The sequence below is a fragment of the Anabrus simplex genome, chromosome 2 (assembly GCF_040414725.1).
Source record: "Anabrus simplex isolate iqAnaSimp1 chromosome 2, ASM4041472v1, whole genome shotgun sequence".
Lineage (NCBI taxonomy): Eukaryota > Metazoa > Arthropoda > Insecta > Orthoptera > Tettigoniidae > Anabrus > Anabrus simplex.
The window spans coordinates 653,003,656-653,023,339 of NC_090266.1; the positions used below are offsets into that span (position 1 = coordinate 653,003,656).

At 40.2% G+C, this 19,684-nt stretch overlaps 1 protein-coding gene across 1 annotated transcript in view; it reads left to right on the forward strand.

The window, feature by feature from the left end:
* Positions 1-19,684, forward strand: part of Alp12 (Alkaline phosphatase 12) — a 173,374-nt gene that overhangs the window by 129,254 nt on the left and 24,436 nt on the right. The window contains exon 7 of the mRNA XM_067141137.2: positions 6,836-7,037. Coding sequence (XP_066997238.1) covers positions 6,836-7,037 — 202 coding nt within the window. The remainder of the gene's footprint in view (positions 1-6,835; positions 7,038-19,684) is intronic.

A 19,684-nucleotide genomic window follows, 5' to 3' on the forward strand; every position in this document is an offset into this window, starting at 1 on the left:
ATGTGTCTAGTTAATGGATGGCAACCAGCTCCCACTGCAAGATTGCTGCATAGTGTAGGCCAGGCCATGACTAAAGACAGCTGTGACTATGTGCAGTACATAATTATAACTCACTACAGTTAGTCTCTCAAGAACACCCACAGAACACAAAAAGCTCAATGGACTGGCCAGCAATTGAGCCAAGAATATGAAAGAAAACTTGTGGAAGGCGGTGTGGCCTTCACATAGTAGTAGAGTAAAGGATTTTACCAGGCCTTCTGAGAAGGGAATAATACGTGGTTTCTGAAATTATCTCTTTGATTCAGTTTAATGATCTTTCAAAGACAACACACTTGAGGGAATACAATGTCATGATTGTTATAGCAACCAACTGTTTAAAGTCATTGTAAGGGAAAGAGACTCCTGGGCAGCAGTTGTACCTTTCCATCTGAAATCCTGGTGAGCAAGGTATAGAACGAGAGAGAAAGAGGACAAAGAAACAAATAGCTGTGTTCCTTTCTGCCAGATAAGCCACACATTGGTCTAGCCGTGACTTGAGAGGCATTGTGGTTCTACAGAAATAGGTTCCCAAATTGAAAAGTATATGCTGGACTACATTATCGGTAAATTATTTTTTAGATTTTAGGGGAAGGTGAAGAGGCCCTTTACCTAATGATTTATTGTTGAATAGGATAAACACAATGACAAGTCAGTGTGGGAAGAAAACAGTGGAAAGAGGGGATGAGGACTAACTTGAAAACAAAGAGGACAAGGACAATCTCCACATCTTCATACACTGCCATCTTAAAATACTGGGCTCTCTCCATTTCACTTAGTTTGTTTCCCACACTTAATTATGGCATATCTCCTACATTTACCTTGTGTGAAAATGGGAAACCACCAGTATAATGAGAATCAAGCTCATCATCTCCTAAGTTCACAGGTACAACAAAATTGTTCCATGTGTAGGAGACATAAATATATTTCTGTTTGCCTTGATAACAGACATGTAGATACGTATACAAACACACCTTCTAGCGAGAGATAATTAACCTTGCAACCACATTTCAGTTCACCCATACTACAATACGAGTTATTTATCTGGTTCATTTAGGACTAAGAGGTTGCCAGATATCGCAATTTTCTCATGAAAAGGCATCTGTTTCCTCACCACCTTTGTAAAATACTATACTATGCTATAAACAAATAGGTCTGTTTAAATATCCACAGTCATAAACCATTCATATAAAATTTCATCAAGTTGCTCCAGGTTAGGTTTCTGCACAACACATTATCCAGTGACTAATTTGGTTTTCACCATGCTGTCGTGTCATTTTTATCCTTTATAATATTAAATAGGCTAATAATAATGCTATTTTCTTTATATCCCACTAACTACTTTTACAGTTTCCGGAGACGCCGAGGTGCTGGAATTTTGTCCGCATGAATTCTTTTACGTGCCAGTAAATCTACCGAATCCAGGCTGACATATTTAAGCACATTCAAATAACATTGAACTGAGGCAGGATTGAACCTGCGATGTTGGGGTCAGAAAGACAGCGCCTCAAACGCCTGAGCCACTCAATGCAGCATTTATAATTTTAACATCACTCCTCTACCTGCACCTTTCCGTGATAGTGTATAGGATGATGAAACAGTGGCACAATGAGGGAAATAATGATGAAATTCAATAGGTAAAGGTTACACTGCATCATCCTGGCAGACATTTGAAGAATCAATCAATCAAGAATTTTCAGTACTGTCTGATAAAACAGAAAACTGAAATGTAACACGTGATCATTTTGTCAGTTAATCAAGCATTCCCTGATGCAAGCACACAGCTGGATAAAACAGAATTTACTATAGTACAAAATACAAAATTATGACCAGAATGATTAATAAGAAGATAGTTTTTGAATCATCAATTGACAAGAGTAGACAAGTTTGGGAGGTGACAATAGTGAGTTAGGTGGTGCATTATGTTGCTGTTTTCTTTTCCTTTTTTAACAATTTGTTTCACGTCACACCGACACAAATAGGTCTTATGGTGACAGTGGGATAGGAAAGGGCTAGGAGTGGTAAGGAGTGGCCGTGGCCTTAATTAAGGTACAGCTCCAGTATTTGACTGGTGTGAAAATGGGAAACCATGAAAAACCATCTTCAGGGCTGCTGACTGTGGGGTTCGAACCCACTATCTCCCTGATGCAGGCACACAGCTGCGCGCCCCTAACTGCATGGCCAACTCGCCCAGTGGTGAGTTAATGAAGGTTCTTTCAACCTAGTGAGTAAGTGATCATCTTACAATCAAATGAAGCAAGATATCACCACCACCACCACCACCACCACCACTACTACTACTAGTAGTAGTATGAAGTGTCACAAGTTGTCAGAGTCCTTCAAAATAAAATGACTACTCAGATAGCATGTTTTTTGCTATTTGCTTTACGTCGCACCGACATAGATGGGTCTTATGGCAATGATGAAACAGGAAAGTCCTAGGAATGGGAAGGAAGCAGCCGTGGCCTTAATTAAGGTACAGCCCCAGCATTTGCCTGGTGTGAAAATGGAAAACCACGGAAAACCATCTTCAGGGCTGCCGACAGTGGGGTTCAAACCCACTATCTCCCAGATGCGAGCTCACAGCTATGCGTCCCCAACCACAAGGCCCACTCGCCTGGTGATAGCATGTTTTACTATCAACAAAATTCATCAAAGCTACACTGAAGAAAATGGAAATTGCAACACCCAGAAGGAGTGGTGCTACATTGCTGCAATTGAACATGCAGGACAAGTGTTTGGTTTTGCTTCGATGATTACAATTTTAGGTCCCTCTGACCACAAGTTTGGACAACAATCAATACAGGAATGAGCTGCAATACATTGATGAATTTGTCAAGGCATGGAGTCAATAAGGCTCTGGATCGTTTCCTGAGGAATTGTGGCCCATTCTTGCTGCACTGCATGGGTCAGTTGTTCCAGAGTTGTGGGTGGCTGAGGACGGTTGGCCAGTTGTCGACCCATCATGTCCCACACATGCTCAATAGGACTGAGGTCTGGGGATCTGGCCATTCTGGGCCATTCTAAGGTTGTGATGTCGTGGAGAGCTTCTCTGGAGATGCGTGCAGTGTGAACCCGGGCATTGTCCTGCTGAAACATCCCATTAGCAATGTTCGCCATCATAGGGACAACCACTGGATTGAGTACCCTATCAACGTACTGTCGAGCAGTCATAGTGCCCTCAACAAGCACTAATTGTGATTTCACATTAAAGCCAATAGTTCCCCAGACCATAATGCTTGGTGTTGGCCCTGTGTGCCTCAAGACAATAAGATCTGGGCGGCGCCTTTCTCCAGTACCTCAGCGCACACGATTCCGGCGATCAGTGCGGGCAAGACAGAAGTGCGATTCATCACTAAAGACGACCCTATGCCATTCGTCGACCCACGTCGATCTTTCTCAACACCAGGCCAGCCTTACACGTCGCTGTTGTGGGATCAATGGAACACCTTCTGCAGGGACATGGGCTCATAAGCCTGCTGCACGCAGGCGATTACCAACTGTTTGTCATGTAACGTGGGGTGTCACAGCTGCTCGAATATGCGCTGCTATTGCATGGGGTTCTATCCGGGACATCCGAATGATACGGCGATCCTCTCTCACAGTTGTCTGTTGCGCTGGGCCTGTGCCAGGTCTACGAGTGTGGGTACCTTTATTTGACCACTGCTGCCATACATGTTGTACCATAGATGCCTGTTGGCCAACACGTGCAGCGACAGTCCTTAGAGATAATCCAACCTCACACAGCCCAATTATCCGAGCCCTCTCAAACGGCGATAGTTGTTGATAGCGTGCTCTTCTCTGTCGTTGAGGCATGTTTGCCGGGGAACACTTCACTGCACAGACTGCAAGTCAACTACGCTACACCAGAGTCCGTATAATTGGAGTTGATTCCTCTGCAACCAATCACGTGGGGAGACCTGTAGCAACAATCCAATGGAACTGAAACTTTGATCATTTACATACCTACATGGCATCATTCCATATCTTGAAAATCAACACAAACAACCAATGCCTTCATGGTGTTGCAATTTCCATTTTCTTAAGTGTATTATATACAGTTATTTACAAGTACACTCAAGTTAGAATTTTCCACTTCATGCAAATTGTACTTGTTAACTAGGCTGACCACACAGCACTCCAGCATGTTGAACTCCTGCTCTACATTGAGGCCTCTTACAGCACGATGTCATCCATAGAGCAGTTCACTCCACAAAAGGCACAAACCCAGCCTACTGAGTTCACTTGCACTAAGAACGAGCTTGCTGACTCACTGACCAAGCCAAAGAACTCTACTTTCACTCTGAACTGAGGTCTGTGTCATCCAACCGAGCTCGATAGCTGCAGTCGCTTAAGTGCGGCCAGTATCCAGTATTCGGGAGATAGTAGGTTCGAACCCCACTGTCGGCAGCCCTGAAAATGGTTTTCCGTTTTTTCCCATTTTCACACCAGGCAAATGCTGGGGCTGTACCTAAATTAAGGCCACGGCCGCTTCATTCCCACTCCTAGCCATTTCCTGTCCCATCGTCGCCATAAGACCTATCTGTGTCGGTGCGATGTAAAGCAACTAGAAAAAAAAAGGTGTCATCCAAGACTGACTGACTCCTGGGCCTTAACTAGACCAGCAGAAGATTCTAGCTGACGCATATTGCAGTTTCCACTTCTAGATCATTCTGGGCATCCCTTCACTGTTACCTCTCTACCAGATGGCCCTTTTGGTTCATCCTGTTGAAACAGGTCTATGGAATAGACTGTAGACATTGTTCATACCATGTACTCAACACATACATAATATCTCCTATCCTAAACTAAAAGATGTACAATTTAATGTTTCGAATGCCAGAGCACCTCTTATTGGTAGAACTAAATTACCTACCCCAGAGAAGCATTTTCTTTCAGGAGGATGAATATCTTTAGCAACAGAATTTCAAAATAAGATCACTCAAGTTTCTGTTCTTGTTGTTGCCAACATTGTGCTCAGAAAGGCAATTTAGTACAATATTTTCAAAAGCAGAATCTGTGCTGTGATATGTCTCATGTATAGACATCAGATATATATGCTTTATAAATTTGCCAATATAAACATGCAACTATGGTGCAAAAAGTAGTGAAATATGCATTTAAATATGCACTTATTTTCATGCTATTGAACACTTGTATGAAATGCAAAAATAACATTCCTTTACATGCGATTCACTCACACCAAAAGATAAAACCATGATCATGAATAAAAAGGTGAATGAAGAACAAGAAACAATCCACTCTTACAAACAATCCATGCATGTTTTTGGGATGTATCACTCTATCAGTGTTCACTGTTAAAACAATATGCACACTTCTCCTAGATAAGACACAGTGCGTTATATGATAAATCATAAATAGTAAGTTTGTAAGAAAACCGTGTAAAAGAATACAAATGTGAAGAAACGCACTTAAATACATCTTCCTATTTCATTTTACACTGCACACCCTACTCTTCCTGTCCATAATTTGCTTTGCAGTAAATTACGACAGTCATCTCCAAGATTTCTGGTATAAATCTGTGGTGTTTGTCAGTTAAAACTAGCTTCAATGCAGAAAATGATCTCTCTACATCTACAGATGTGATAGGACAGTACCTAAATTTGGGAGCGAGTATAGGTGTTGAACATTCTGGTAGATCCAAATTATCAGTTCCAGCCAAATAATTGTCTTAGCCCAGATTTCGTTTAAGGACATATATTGTGTGCAGACAGAGTCCAAGGTTTCCTGGGATACGCTCTATTTCATGCTTCACGTTCTCCATAAAGTCTAATGAATCACCTAGACACAATCCATGTGTTTCTGACTTCTTCATCGGTTCTGGTATGATTTGTAAGTGTGTCTTGAATGAGTTCACGGCATTAATTACTTTACATTTTGTTGAAGACTGTCTGTAAAACATGTTAAAATATACATAATAAAAGTCAAAAACATGCACAATAAATCCAAAATTTGAAATGTATGCACTAATCTCAGATATATGCAAATATGCATATACATGCAATATTAAACTTAAAACTGAATTGCTGGGCTGAGTGGCTCAGATGGTTGAGGTGCTGACCTTCTGACCCCATTGAAGCAGGATCGATCCTGGCTCAGTCCGGTGGTATTTGAAGGTGCTCAAATATGTCAGCCTTGTGTCGGTAGATTTACTGGCACGTAAAAGAACTACTGTAGACAAAATTCTGGCACCTCAGCATCTCCAAAAACCATAAAAGTAGTTAGTGGGACGTAAAGCCAGTAACATTATTATTATTATTATTATTATTATTATTATTATTATTATTATTATTATTATTATTATTATTATTATTATTATTATTATTATTATTATTATTATTAAAACTTAATTATTCATCCAGTTTCAATTTCATATGCACCTCCTTGTTGGTTTTGGAGGTCTATATATTGGTAAACAAAATATGCATTTGCATACAAATCCGTTGTCTGCTCATGTACTGTCAACAGCAATATTCAATAAAGAATTTAATTTGTGATTTCAAAAAATCATTTTTCTCCTGTTTAATAAAGATATTGCTTATATATGTTTTGAGTGCCAGAAGATGACTAATGATGTTAGGAAAGGAGTGACAAAAATTTGTAGGACTTCTATAATATCAAAGTGCTTTTACAGAGAATTGTATAGGATTTTTCACCTATGTAACAGGGTAATGTTTAAAACTACACATAATCTTTTGATTATTACATGATGTATTGTACTGTATTTACCCTTCCTTACTTTATTTTTCTTTCTTACTTTGGTAGGTGATGATTGCAGGTGGAGGGAGGATTGATTGACGTGGCTCATCACCGAGGTCTTGCTCGACACGCCCTCAATGAAATAAAGGAGATGGATGCTGCTGTACGTGTAGCTGTGGACAGTACTGGGGTACAATCCGACACTCTTATCATTGTGACCAGTGACCACACCCACACGCTGTCTATCAGTGGTTATCCAGAGCGAGGAGCCAGTATAGTTGGTAATCATTTTGAGAACATTTTGCATGCCATAACAATCTTTCTTCCAGAAATGAATTTGATAGGTGATATTTGCAGGTGGAAGGAGAAATGACTGATATGGCTCACCACCAAGGTCAGCCAAGTGATAATTTTCAAGTGGCTTGGAATGAGACAGGTTTCTAAATCTCAAATCTTTGTTAAAATTCTCTTTAAAATGATTTAAGACACGAGAAAATGTAGAAATACTGCATAAAATAGAGACCTTTGCAGAATTTTCAATTATCTGCCACAGTAATAGGAGGATGGGAATATACCTGTGGGCATTTTTGTTTTTACAGTAATTACTCATCCTAGTAAGTAGTAGGGAAAAGGCAGTTCTGAACCATGGCGGACATTTGAATTTTGCTGAGTCAGCAGTTTTGATCGATGCAGTGTTAGCAAAGGTCAGTGATGTCTGACAACATCATGACGTCACTAAGGTCGTGACCTTATAACCTAACCTAACCTCGCAGGCTCCATGGAAGAGCCCATCGGTCAAATTAGTGACCAGTTTTGGAGGGGTTCACCATGGACCGTCCTTAGCTCCACCAAAATTTTGGGAGAGAGAGGGATCTCCCCTTGGACCATCTCTTGGTCCACCAAGAAATTGCCAGTTTCCTTAGCTGCCCTTAGCTGTCCTCCTCCTCAGGCTTAATACCCAATGGGGTGGACTGCTGGTGACCAGCAGTGGTCACTCTGCTCAATCTGAATAGTAGAGGATACAGAGTGCACTAGGTAGCTGTATGGGAAGGTAGAGGGTCTATAGATGGCAGTACAGTTCATAAGATGGTAGTGTGGAGGGGAAATAAGAGTTCCTTGTGTTCATTTGTTTGTTGACAGATGGCAGAAAGAGTTCACTAGTTTGTTCCTAGAAAGCACAGCACATGCAGGAAGAATTCATTTGTTTATCGCTCAAGAGCATGTGACAGTATGCAAGAGGAGCTTATTTTGAAGAAATACAGATGGCAGTATGTTTTGAATGATGACAGCTGTTAAAGAGTGCACACATTCTGAAGTTGACAGATGAGAGAGGATACTTCATGTCAAAGATGACGATAGGATGTAAATGGGAGCACGTATATTTTGAATGTTGACAACTGATAGATTGCATTTGAGTTAAAGATGGCAGTATGTTTTGATACAGGGAGCACGTATTTTAAATGCTGACAGCTGAGAGAGAGTTCTTTCAAGAGCGCACTTTAAGTTATATCTGGGTATACGAACGCGTTCACATACGTGGATCTGCAGAATGGACTGCACAACTCATCAAACGTCTAAATGTGTAATTATCTCTGTTATCATAGTCAGTATGAGAAAACATAAGACTGAAATTATTGCAAATTGTATTTTCTACAACTTTTATTAGGTAGTATTTTACGATAGAACCGTTAATAACATGAATATGCGAGAATTAAATTTCTTGACTTTCCCCTAAACTAGTATTTAAACTAGCATGAATAAAATTAATCACAGCCCATACAATAGCACTTTAATCATAACCTTCATATTCTGTTCAGTCATTTTCTCACAACTTGGCATAAGTCTAAATTAGGAGCGGTTCTACTCTTAGGTCACACAGTCACTTGACCTTCCTCTTACTATTGCTCCTTCAACTCATTGCAAGAGGCTAATTTAATGTGGCATTAATCTTGCACTGTTTATGTAGACATGTCAGCAACATGTACAATATGTCTTATTAATAAAGATGATTATGGTATTGTAAAGGTGAAACATTTGTTGTTAAGATTTTGACAAATTAATACTTTTTGACAATACGGGCTCAAATATGAAATTTATTACATGCAATGTTGATGCCAGCCAGGCAGATAGAGCAAACAAATATTTAAATCTAAAGACCAAAATTGTGAAAATAGTTAAGGACATTCATTTCTTAAAAAAACTGTCTCAAAGAGAGACTCGTCCCTAATTTTTTTAAATCTGTTCAAAATAAGAATGTTTTGTCATACTAGCATAGAAAGACACAAGAGAATTCAATCAATCAATCAATCAATCAATCAATCAATCAATCAATCAATCAATCAATCAATCAATCAATCAATCAATCAATCAATCAATCAATCAATCAATCAATCAATCAATCAATCAATCAATCAATCAATCAATCAATCAATCAATCAATCAATCAATCAATCAATCAATCAATCTACTGATCTGCATTTAGGGCACTTGCCCAGTTGGCAGATTCCCTCTCTGTTGGTTTCTTAGCCTTTTAAATGATTTCAAAGAAATTGGGAATATAATTGAACATCTCCCTTGGTAATTTATTCCAATCCCTAACTCCCCTTCCTATAAACAAATATTTTCCCCAATTTGTCCACTTGAATTCCAACTTTATCTTCATATTGTGATCTTTCCTACTTTTTAAGACACCACTCAAACTTATTTGTCTACTAATGTCACTCCACGCCATCTCTCCGCTGACAGCTCGAAACATACCACTTACAAGTTACAACTCTCATATTTGTTCCGTATTGAAGTTGACCATATATCAAGAATATTACAAGAATATTTAATAAGACCATCTATTCAATACATACCAAGAATCTTATCGTTAAACATTTACATAATACTATAGAGTCTTATTAGCTACATGTTTCACCCTCTATCAGGGGCATCGTTAGCCTTAACTCAACCTTAAAGTCATTGGTCTTGGACCTTAACAATCTTTGTAAGATATAAAGTTTACAGTTCATAACCTTTTTAACATCATGACATCTTAAAACGAACACACTAGAAAACATTTAACATATATGGACAGAACAGATGATGGTGGAAACTAGTGATAAAGTATACTTTTCTTAATTACAATTTAGAACATAATCAGTCCTAACTTATGTGGAGTGTAGAATGTCTAAAATACCAAGAGTCAACAACAGCAGTAAGTACATGCACACCTATCCCACGATGAATAGACATTCCAACTTGGCAGGCATAAATTTCTTACACTTCATTTTATATTTTTACAGATACTAAATATGTCCAACAACACAAAGTGAAGAAGGAGCTTTCATGCTAATCAAGCAACATGTAATGACATTTTAACAAAATAGATAAAATAAAGGGAAGCACGTTGTAAGACTAACTATCTATCCATAATTGTACACAAACTCTACTAAGTTTTATGGTAAAATTATAAAATTTTAACATGGACTGCAAGCATTCAAACATAGATCGACGAAGTCCCTCATCATCAGATACCAGACAGCCACCTTGACTTCAACATAAGCGTTTACATTACTACAAGAAACTTACACCATCATACCATCAGTAGACAAATACAGCTGATCATATGATATAACATAGTTACGTAAGTACAATATGCCATATGAACTCATTTGTGCCTCAAAATGTTTTATTCCATCTGGCTATAAGTTTCAATGTGGGATAGTGAACATTTATAATTTAAGAACATTGTATTTTAAAAACATATATCATCCATGTACATAATAGTAATGCTAAGTTTTTATTTCTCATATCATTAACGTAGATGATCGCAGCTAGGACGAAGAATATTTGCAAATTGACAATGTACCTATACTATGTGACATTCTGATTGTGTCAGTGATGTTTTAATTACATGTTGTATTAGTCAGCTGAAGATAACCTTCACAAGGTCGAAACCCGTACTGTAAAATAACAATACATAAATAAAGTATTGATTAGGTGGAAGCTTCAAAACTTCATATCTGTGAACACAATTTACTTTTCAGTTTACTTTGCACTTATTGTCCGACTCATTGGCTGAATGGTCAGCGTACTGGCCTTCAGTTCAGAGGGTCCCGGGTTCGATTCCCGGCAGGGTCGGGGATTTTAACCTTCATTGGTTAATTCCAGTGGCCCGGGGGCTGGGTGTTTGTGCTGTCCCCAACATCCCTGCAACTCACACACCACACATAACACTATCCTCCACCACAATAACATCCGACTCGTTGGCCGAATGGTTAGCGTACTGGCCTTCGGTTCAGAGGGTCCCGGGTTCGATTCCCGGCCGGGTCGGGGATTTTAACCTCGATTGGTTATTTCCAATGGCCCGGGGGCTGGGTGTTTGTGCTTTCCCCAACATCCCTGCAACTCACACACCACACATAACACAATCCTCCACCACAATAACACGCAATTACCTACAAATGGCAGATGCCGCCCACCCTCATCGGAGGGTCTGCCTTACAAGGGCTGCACTCGGCTAGAAATAGCCACACGAAAAAAAAAAACCACAATAACACGCAGTTACCTACACATGGCAGATGCCACCCACCCTCATCGGAGGGTATGCCTTACAAGGGCTGCACTCGGCTAGAAATAGCCACACGATATTATTATTATTATTATTATTATTATTATTATTATTATTATTATTATTATTATTATTATTATTATTATTGCACTTTTTCTTTAGTTCATTTATATTTCCTTCCTTTTTAGGCCCATTTTGCCAACATCATTAGCCAAGATTAACTTGTGTTATTCAACGTAAGTCCACCTTTCTTCTATTCATTGCAAGAGACTACTTTAATGTGGCATTAATCTTGCATTGTCTATGTACACATGTAAACAACGTGTTCAATATGTTCACAATACTGGGATAACTACATGATTAATTTATTTTGCATAGCTACTCATGTTGTATTACATTTGTTCAATTCCATGCAAGCAACAATATTTTAACCCGTGCAATAACTGGACTTTGTGATTCACATCGTATTCATGTTTATGTTATTTTATGACTCAAGATTGACAAGACACTAATACGCCACATCACAAGATTCATAGACCTTTTATCCACTGATTTTATTGTGTCCTTACCATATTTTCAAAGATTTCTTGTGTGACTGAAGATGTCCTGAAAGAGGGACGAAAATGAATCTTCAATATAGTTTAACGTAGTCTTATTAATAAAGACGATTATGGTATTATAAAGGTGGAACATTTCTTGTTAAGATTTTGACAAGTTAATACTTTTTGACAATATGGGCTCAAATATGAAATTTATCACATGCAATATAGAGGAAAGGTTTCACACAGGTAGAGTGCACTGCACTGATGATGTGCATGAGTGCTTTATCATGCTGGAACCACATTTCATCTCATTTCAAGAGGAATATTGATGTCTTTAAAACCTCATCTGGTGATAAGATCTTCTTACAGTGTGAGGATTTCCCTCTAACCAAATGTGCATATTGAGGAAAACTGAAGATGCACCCTTCATAAAACATGCCTCATTATTATACAAAGCGCGCTGCATGAAGTTTGCGGGTTGACTAAGTATCCATTCACAAAATACTCCCCACGGTTGACAATCTCTTTCCAGTAATCATTACACATGCTGCAGATGGTATGGATATTACAAATCTTTCCTTAATGCTCGTAAGATGGTTCAATGGGACACTCGTGCCAAGGCTGTGTTTCATTGACTACTCCTGCTGGGATCCTTTTCTACAAGTTGTAATATTCTCTCCTGCGCACAAAGAGTACGTCATGTCCAATAGGGGCAAGAGTGGCTATTACATTCCCCGAGTTGGCTATTCTCTGTATGGCTACTAAAATTGTACTTGTGTATGGAGCCCTTCATTACGGATATCATTTTGTGTACACTTGAGCAGCTTTTCTAGTGATGTGTTGTACTTCTTCATACATTAAGATCATATCTAAATACTCCTGTCATGTGTGACATGTTGCATGGGCATTAGGTCAATGCCTCCTTCCTTTACAATACTTCTACAGTTCAACACTAACATTTTTATGTCATCCATACTTCTTGACTTCCAGATCCCTGTACCCTTATCATCGCTCCCAAGACCAGTGGCGGTTCGTGGCTGTAAAGTATGGTGAAGAGCTATTACCCGTTCGGTTTCGAGCGACAGATTTAGGAAATTCTTTCTTTCTTTCTTAATCTGCTTATCCTCCAGGGTACCGCTTCAAGGACAGTGTCCTGGAGCTTCAGACTCTGGGTTGGGAGATAAAACTGGGGAGGATGACCAGTACCTCGCCCAGGCGGCCTCACCTGCTATGCTGAACAGGGGCCTTGGTGAGGATGGGAAGATTGGAAGGGATAGACAAGGAAGAGGGGAGGAAGCAGCCGTGGCCTTAAGTTAGGTACCATCCCGGCATTTGCGTGGAGGAGAAGTGAGAAACCACGGAAAACCACTTCCAGGATGGCTGAGGTGGGAATCGGGCCCACCTCTACTCAGTTGATCTCCCGAGGCTGAGTGGACCCCGTTTCAGCACTCGTACCACTTTTAAAATTTCGTGGCAGAGCCGGGAATCGAACCCGGGCCTCCGGGGTGGCAGCTAATCACACTAACCACTACACCACAGAGGAGGACAAGATTTAGGAATTACATGTTTTTTTGGTTGTTTTGTACTCATACCTCGTACCTGTGACTGACGGAGGGTCCAGCACGTGACCACAATTTATTGAATTTAATGTTTCGTCATGACCACGAAAAGCTAGTTCTTGCTTACTTAAATAGAGCACTGCATCAATTACCAACTGAAGGAAAAGCCTATTTAAATGTAAATTTTCACTGAACTGTACAATTACAATATACAGTCTGGCATTTTCCTTCAGGACATCAGAGATCGTATTTCGGTTTGTTTCCAATGTCTTGAAATCTAGCTGCTGTATTTTATGTTTTGCAGAGTCTCAGTGCTTATGTAAAGAACGTGTTATGTTCAAAAGGGCTGAAAATCCTTCTTTATTCCAAACGTTATTTTTATTGATAAAATGCAAGCAGGCCCAACAAAACAACTTCTGTAGAGCTGGAGAGGAGCATAACCATGGAAATTCCTTAAACCACGATCGTTTGAAACTAAGATTGTAAGATTTACTGGAATGTTTCACTTCTTTTGTAGCACAAATTTGCAGTGATTCAGTAGGGCGATCAAAACGTAAAACTTCATTCTGATCTTCGTTTCTCCAACGTGAAAATGGTGTTTATAATAAAATGCACACTATGTCATAAATATGATACATATTTAAATAAAACAGCACAACACTATGAATGAACCACAATGCGTAAGTACTCGTACATCACACAGGATGACGCAGGGAAGACGAAACATTCCGCTCTTCCGACAACTTCACTAGCACATTCCGCTATGTGGAAAGTACGCGGGTGACATCACGGTCGTCATGGCAACCGCCAAGGCCAAGCGCTAGGAGGGAGCACTTGGGAGGTAGAGGCAGCTGCGGAATCTCTCGTCTTCACTCAGTCTCACTGTAGCCGACAGCCGGCGCTTTTGTGAGTTCCCCTGGTTCTCATCAGGTGATGAGGTGCTCCAAACGCCGTACAATAAAACATTTTCTTTCCATAAAACCAACAAATGTCATAAGAAAAATAAATTTAAGTAGTTCATTATGGTAAAAATAAGTGGTGAAGTGGCACTTCACCTACTTCACCTGAAAAGCCGCCCCTGCCCTAGACCATCCCGTTTCCCTGAGTGTACCTCTCTATAACCCTTCCAAACAAATTTCGTAACTTATACTGTATGTACCACTGCGGTTTTAAGTGAAGGCCATCTGAGCGCAGATCCCTATCCCCTACCCACGCATGTTCATGCATATTGTTCCTTTGAATGTCTTTTTCTGCTTGTTTGATAATGTCCTTATTGTATTGCCTCTTAGTGCTTCTGATGATTCTGGCAGTGGATTTCCCAGCTGTTAAGAAGTTTGTGTAATTAGCATTGCTCTTATTACTGTTCCACTTTTGCCATGCTTGCCTTCTCTCTATAATTACATTGTCACATGCTATGGTCCACCGTGGATCTTTGTTTCTTCTAGTTAATGGGATGGTTTTTGTGGCTGCATCTAATATTGCCTTCTACAGTTTTGGCCAATACTTATTCTCCTTATTGACAGTTAAGGTCTTGGTGTAGTCACCAGTATCTTTCAACAGGGTCGCATTGAATCTTGGAATTGTCGACTTTCTGCAGCTTGCATCTCTATGCCTTGTGATTGGAATGAAATTAATTTTGACCATAGACAAGTAATGGTCTGAGTCAATATTTGCACTTCTTAGGACATTGACATTTAGCACTTTGTTATTTATTCTGCTAATGGTGATGTGGTCAAGTTGGAACTCCCCTAAAATGGAGTTCGGACACCTCCATGTCTTTGCTTTCCCGGGCAGGCATTTAAAAGGAGTGGACTTAAGGACTAGAATGCTGTTTCTGCATAGATCGATCAGTCGCTCTCCATTTCTGTTGGTTCTCTTGTGGGCTAGATATTCCCCAACTATGGTCTTGAATTTTCGCTCTTTCCCGGTTTGGGTATTGAAGTCCCCCATTAGGATTGTTGTGTGAGGTTTCAGTATCCTGTCCATTATCTCTCCCAGATCTCTCCAGAATTTTTCAACCAATTTTATAACTTTTCTGTTGGTATCATTTGTTGGTGCATGGAAGTTGACAATCGTGTATACCTTGTTGAGAGTTCTGAAGTTTAAAGTGGATGTTCTTTCATTAAGAGATGAGAAGGAGATGACAGAGTTGATAATTTTGTTGTTGACTATGAAACCCATGCCCAGATGTGGCATATTTTTCATCACTCTCTGACCTGGATTTCCCTCATAGATCCTATAGCTCTATGATTCCATCACTTCTTCATCTATAAACCTAGTCTCTTGCATTGCTGTTATCTGAATGATATATTTCGTTAGGATATCTAAGATATGTTTTTGTTTATCTGTCTTTTTTTTTTTTTTTTTTTTTTGCTAGTTGTTTTACGTCGCACCGACACAGATAGGTCTTACGGCGACGATGGGACAGGAAAGGGCTAGGAGTGAGAAGGAAGCGGCCGTGGCCTTAATTAAGGTAAAGCCCCAGCATTTGCCTGGTGTGAAAATGGGAAACCACGGAAAACCATTTTCAGGGCTGCCGACAGTGGGGTTCGAACCTACTATCTCCCGAATACTGGATACTGGCTGCACTTAAACGACTGCAGCTATCGAGCTTGGTGTTTATCTGTCTTAAGGAGGGAATTGATATTGATCATTGCCAAGTAGTTAATGTTTCTTCTTCTTACATGAGGGTGCAGGCTTCCCAGAATCCTTTTTATTGTTTGCTCCATGTATACAATTACAAAATGATTTTGTATGGTTACCCAAAGGTAACGAGTTGTTAACTATCAAGGTTGTGAGCCATCAAGCCCTCAACACCGATCTATTCACTGACCCAGTTTCCCGCTGGGGTTGGTTACCTTCCACTAGGTTGCTCAGCTTAGCAGGGGCACCTCGTGCAGGTTATGTGCTGGAGTTGGCATGAAAGAGGCTAGTTGGATTCTCTTGCTGAATCCAATATATGAATGTTGCAGACGACTAGCAGCAATGCATTTCACTCCCATTTGCCCAGAGCCACAAAGTCTCCTCTTAGGTTGATTCCTAGGACCAATTTTAATTTGTTATTATGAATAATTAATTTGTTAATTATTATTTAACTTGTTTTTTATTCAAAGATCATCATTGTTTGAGAGGCAAGAATAGTTATTATTAATGTTTAATGACTTCTGCTTTGTATTTAAAATGAACTGGGCTGGTTAACATTATCAAGGCTCACAAAATAAGGTATAATTTTGGAGCAGATTTACAGACATGAAAAGATGATCATCGTTGACTACATCCTGCATGAACTGTGATAGTAATTTGGTCTTCTCTGCTCATCATGATGGTCTGAAAAGCACCTGGTCAGCATTGTCAGTTCCACATGGTTGATAGGCGTTGTCAGTAGGTGCCTGTGTTGAAAGGCCCTTTACTTGAGGAGTTGTTGCTCGCCTCCAACAGTCTATGATAATGGTATAGTCGAAAATCCCTTGGCGGAGTTGTTGTTCTACTTCCTTCTGAGCAACCTGGCTTATTTTTGTTGAATTACGTCAATATTGTGAACAGCTAATTTGGTGTCACTAGTAGAGTTATGAAAAGCTTCCTGTGAAGTTGTCGGTAATACTTTGCTACCTTACTCGTAGATTATATTGGCTGTTTAGTGTTGCTAGTAGAGTGACAAAAAGTCTCCTTGTGAGATTATCAGAATGCTGTACTAGTTACTATCTGGCTGGATAACCATTAGCTATCCTGGACAGGCCATCAATTTAGTTTTTGTAGCTTAGCTGTATATTTATTCTGTATTGTAAAGCTATCAGATATGTGAAAGTTCACTATCGCGCTGTGTGGTATTCAGTCCAAAAAAAAATGTGAAGTCAAGTTGATGTTAGTTATTTCGAATAAGATATAACAGCCTGCCATTAAATACAATAATCTAAAATCCATGCCAATCCAAATTTCAGGGTCCAGAGTTTAGACCCTGATGTAGAAATGTGAAGCAAGATGATGTTTCGTGAACAAATCGTGGTTAGCGACTAGTTGATTACAGCTTATCTTCTCTGTCTTATATAGTATTGTCAAACTGGTTTCACGTGTCAACATCTTACAAATATGTTTTTGACAAGGGTGACATATGATGTCCATATCTTACAACAAAAAATTAGTCAGACATGTATGCAGGCTTATTGTGACATAGTGAGGAAATCATTGTGACATAATGAGAAATACTATGTGAGACATCAATAAGCTTTTGGCAGTAAGTTGTAATTGGAAACCAGCCTCTTATCTTATTGATTGTTTACATAAAGATAATTATGAGCCAACTGGAAGTGAAGCAACTTACTGTGTATTACTTGAGAGAATAAGAATTAATATTTAAAACTCAAAATGCCAGATAGACTTGACTATTGGAGTCAGAATGTTCATTGGCTTCTGTTAGTGCCGAGGCTATATTTTAATAAAATCATAAATTTGTACGGTTAATGATACAACGGAAATAGTGTCCAAACTTGAAGACACAACGCCTGTCTTCAACTTACAGCGTGGGTGAAATAAACATTCATTTATAGGACGAGGAGAAAGGGACTGGAATAATTTATCAAGGGAAATGATTGATGGAATCTGCTACCTGGGTGACAGCCCTAAATACAAATCATTGATTTATTGATTGACTATGACCTAGGGTATCAAAGATCAAAGGCAATATTACAAGTTTTGTGAGTATCTCCAGTTCATGACAGACATGACTAAGCAGAAAACAATGAAAATATCTACCTACACAGAACTGGATGTCAAATCAAAAAATCAAATCAAAATCAGTCGCTACTGATCTGCACTTAGGACAATCGCCCAGATAGCAGATTCCCTATCTGTTGTTTTCCTAGCCTTTTCTTAAATGATTTCAAAGAAATTGGAAGTTTATTGAACATCTCCCTTGGTAAGTTATTCCAATCCCTAACTCCCCTTATTATAAATGAATATTTGCCCCAATTTGTCCTCTTGAATTCCAACTTTATCTTCATATTGTGATCTTTCTGACCAGAAGGTAAACAAGTATCTGGTATGCTACGTACCAAACAGGTGCAATGCTTTTCTTCTTCAAAATATTTAAAATGGAAGGCAATTTAATGCATCACCTGGTGATCATCTGGTGGGCTAATGAGATTTAGGCAATCATTAGATACTGTATATTAAAATCATTTAACTCAATAGTACACTGACTGACAGAGCAAATGCAACACCAAGAAGGAGTGGTTCGAAAGGGATGAAAGTTGGGAAAAAAACAGAGACGGCACGGACGAATAATTGATGTTTATTTCAAACCGATATGCAGGTTACACAATGCGCATGGCATCGACTCAGTAGGATGTAGGACCACCGCGAGCGGCGATGCACGCAGAAACACGTCGAGGTACAGAGTCAATAAGAGTGCGGATGGTGTCCTGAGGGATGGTTCTCCATTCTCTGTCAAGCTTTTGCCACAGTTGGTCGTCCGTACGAGGCTGGGGCAGAGTTTGCAAATGGCGTCCAATGAGATCCCACACGTGTTTGATTGGTGAGAGATCCGGAGAGTACGCTGGCCACGGAAGCATCTGTACACCTCGTAGAGCCTGTTGGGAGATGCGAGCAGTGTGTGGGCGGGCATTATCCTGCTGAAACAGAGCATTGGGCAGCCCCTGAAGGTACGGGAGTGCCACCGGCCGCAGCACATGCTGCACGTAGCGGTGGGCATTTAACGTGCCTTGAATACGCACTAGAGGTGACGTGGAATCATACGCAATAGCGCCCCAAACCATGATGCCGCGTTGTCTAGCGGTAGGGCGCTCCACAGTTACTGCCGGATTTGATCTTTCTCCACGCCGACGCCACACTCGTCTGCGGTGACTATCACTGACAGAACAGAAGCGTGACTCATCGGAGAACACGACGTTCCGCCATTCCCTCATCCAAGTCGCTCTAGCCCGGCACCATGCCAGGCGTGCACATCTATGCTGTGGAGTCAATGGTAGTCTTCTGAGCGGACGCCGGGAGTGCAGGCCTCCTTCAACCAATCGACGGGAAATTGTTCTGGTCGATATTGGAACAGCCAGGGTGTCTTGCACATGCTGAAGAATGGCGGTTGACGTGGCGTGTGGGGCTGCCACCGCTTGGCGGCGGATGCGCCGATCCTCGCGTGCTGACGTCACTCGGGCTGCGCCTGGACCCCTCGCACGTGCCACATGTCCCTGCGCCAAACATCTTCGCCACAGGCGCTGCACCGTGGACACATCCCTATGGGTATCGGCTGCGATTTGACG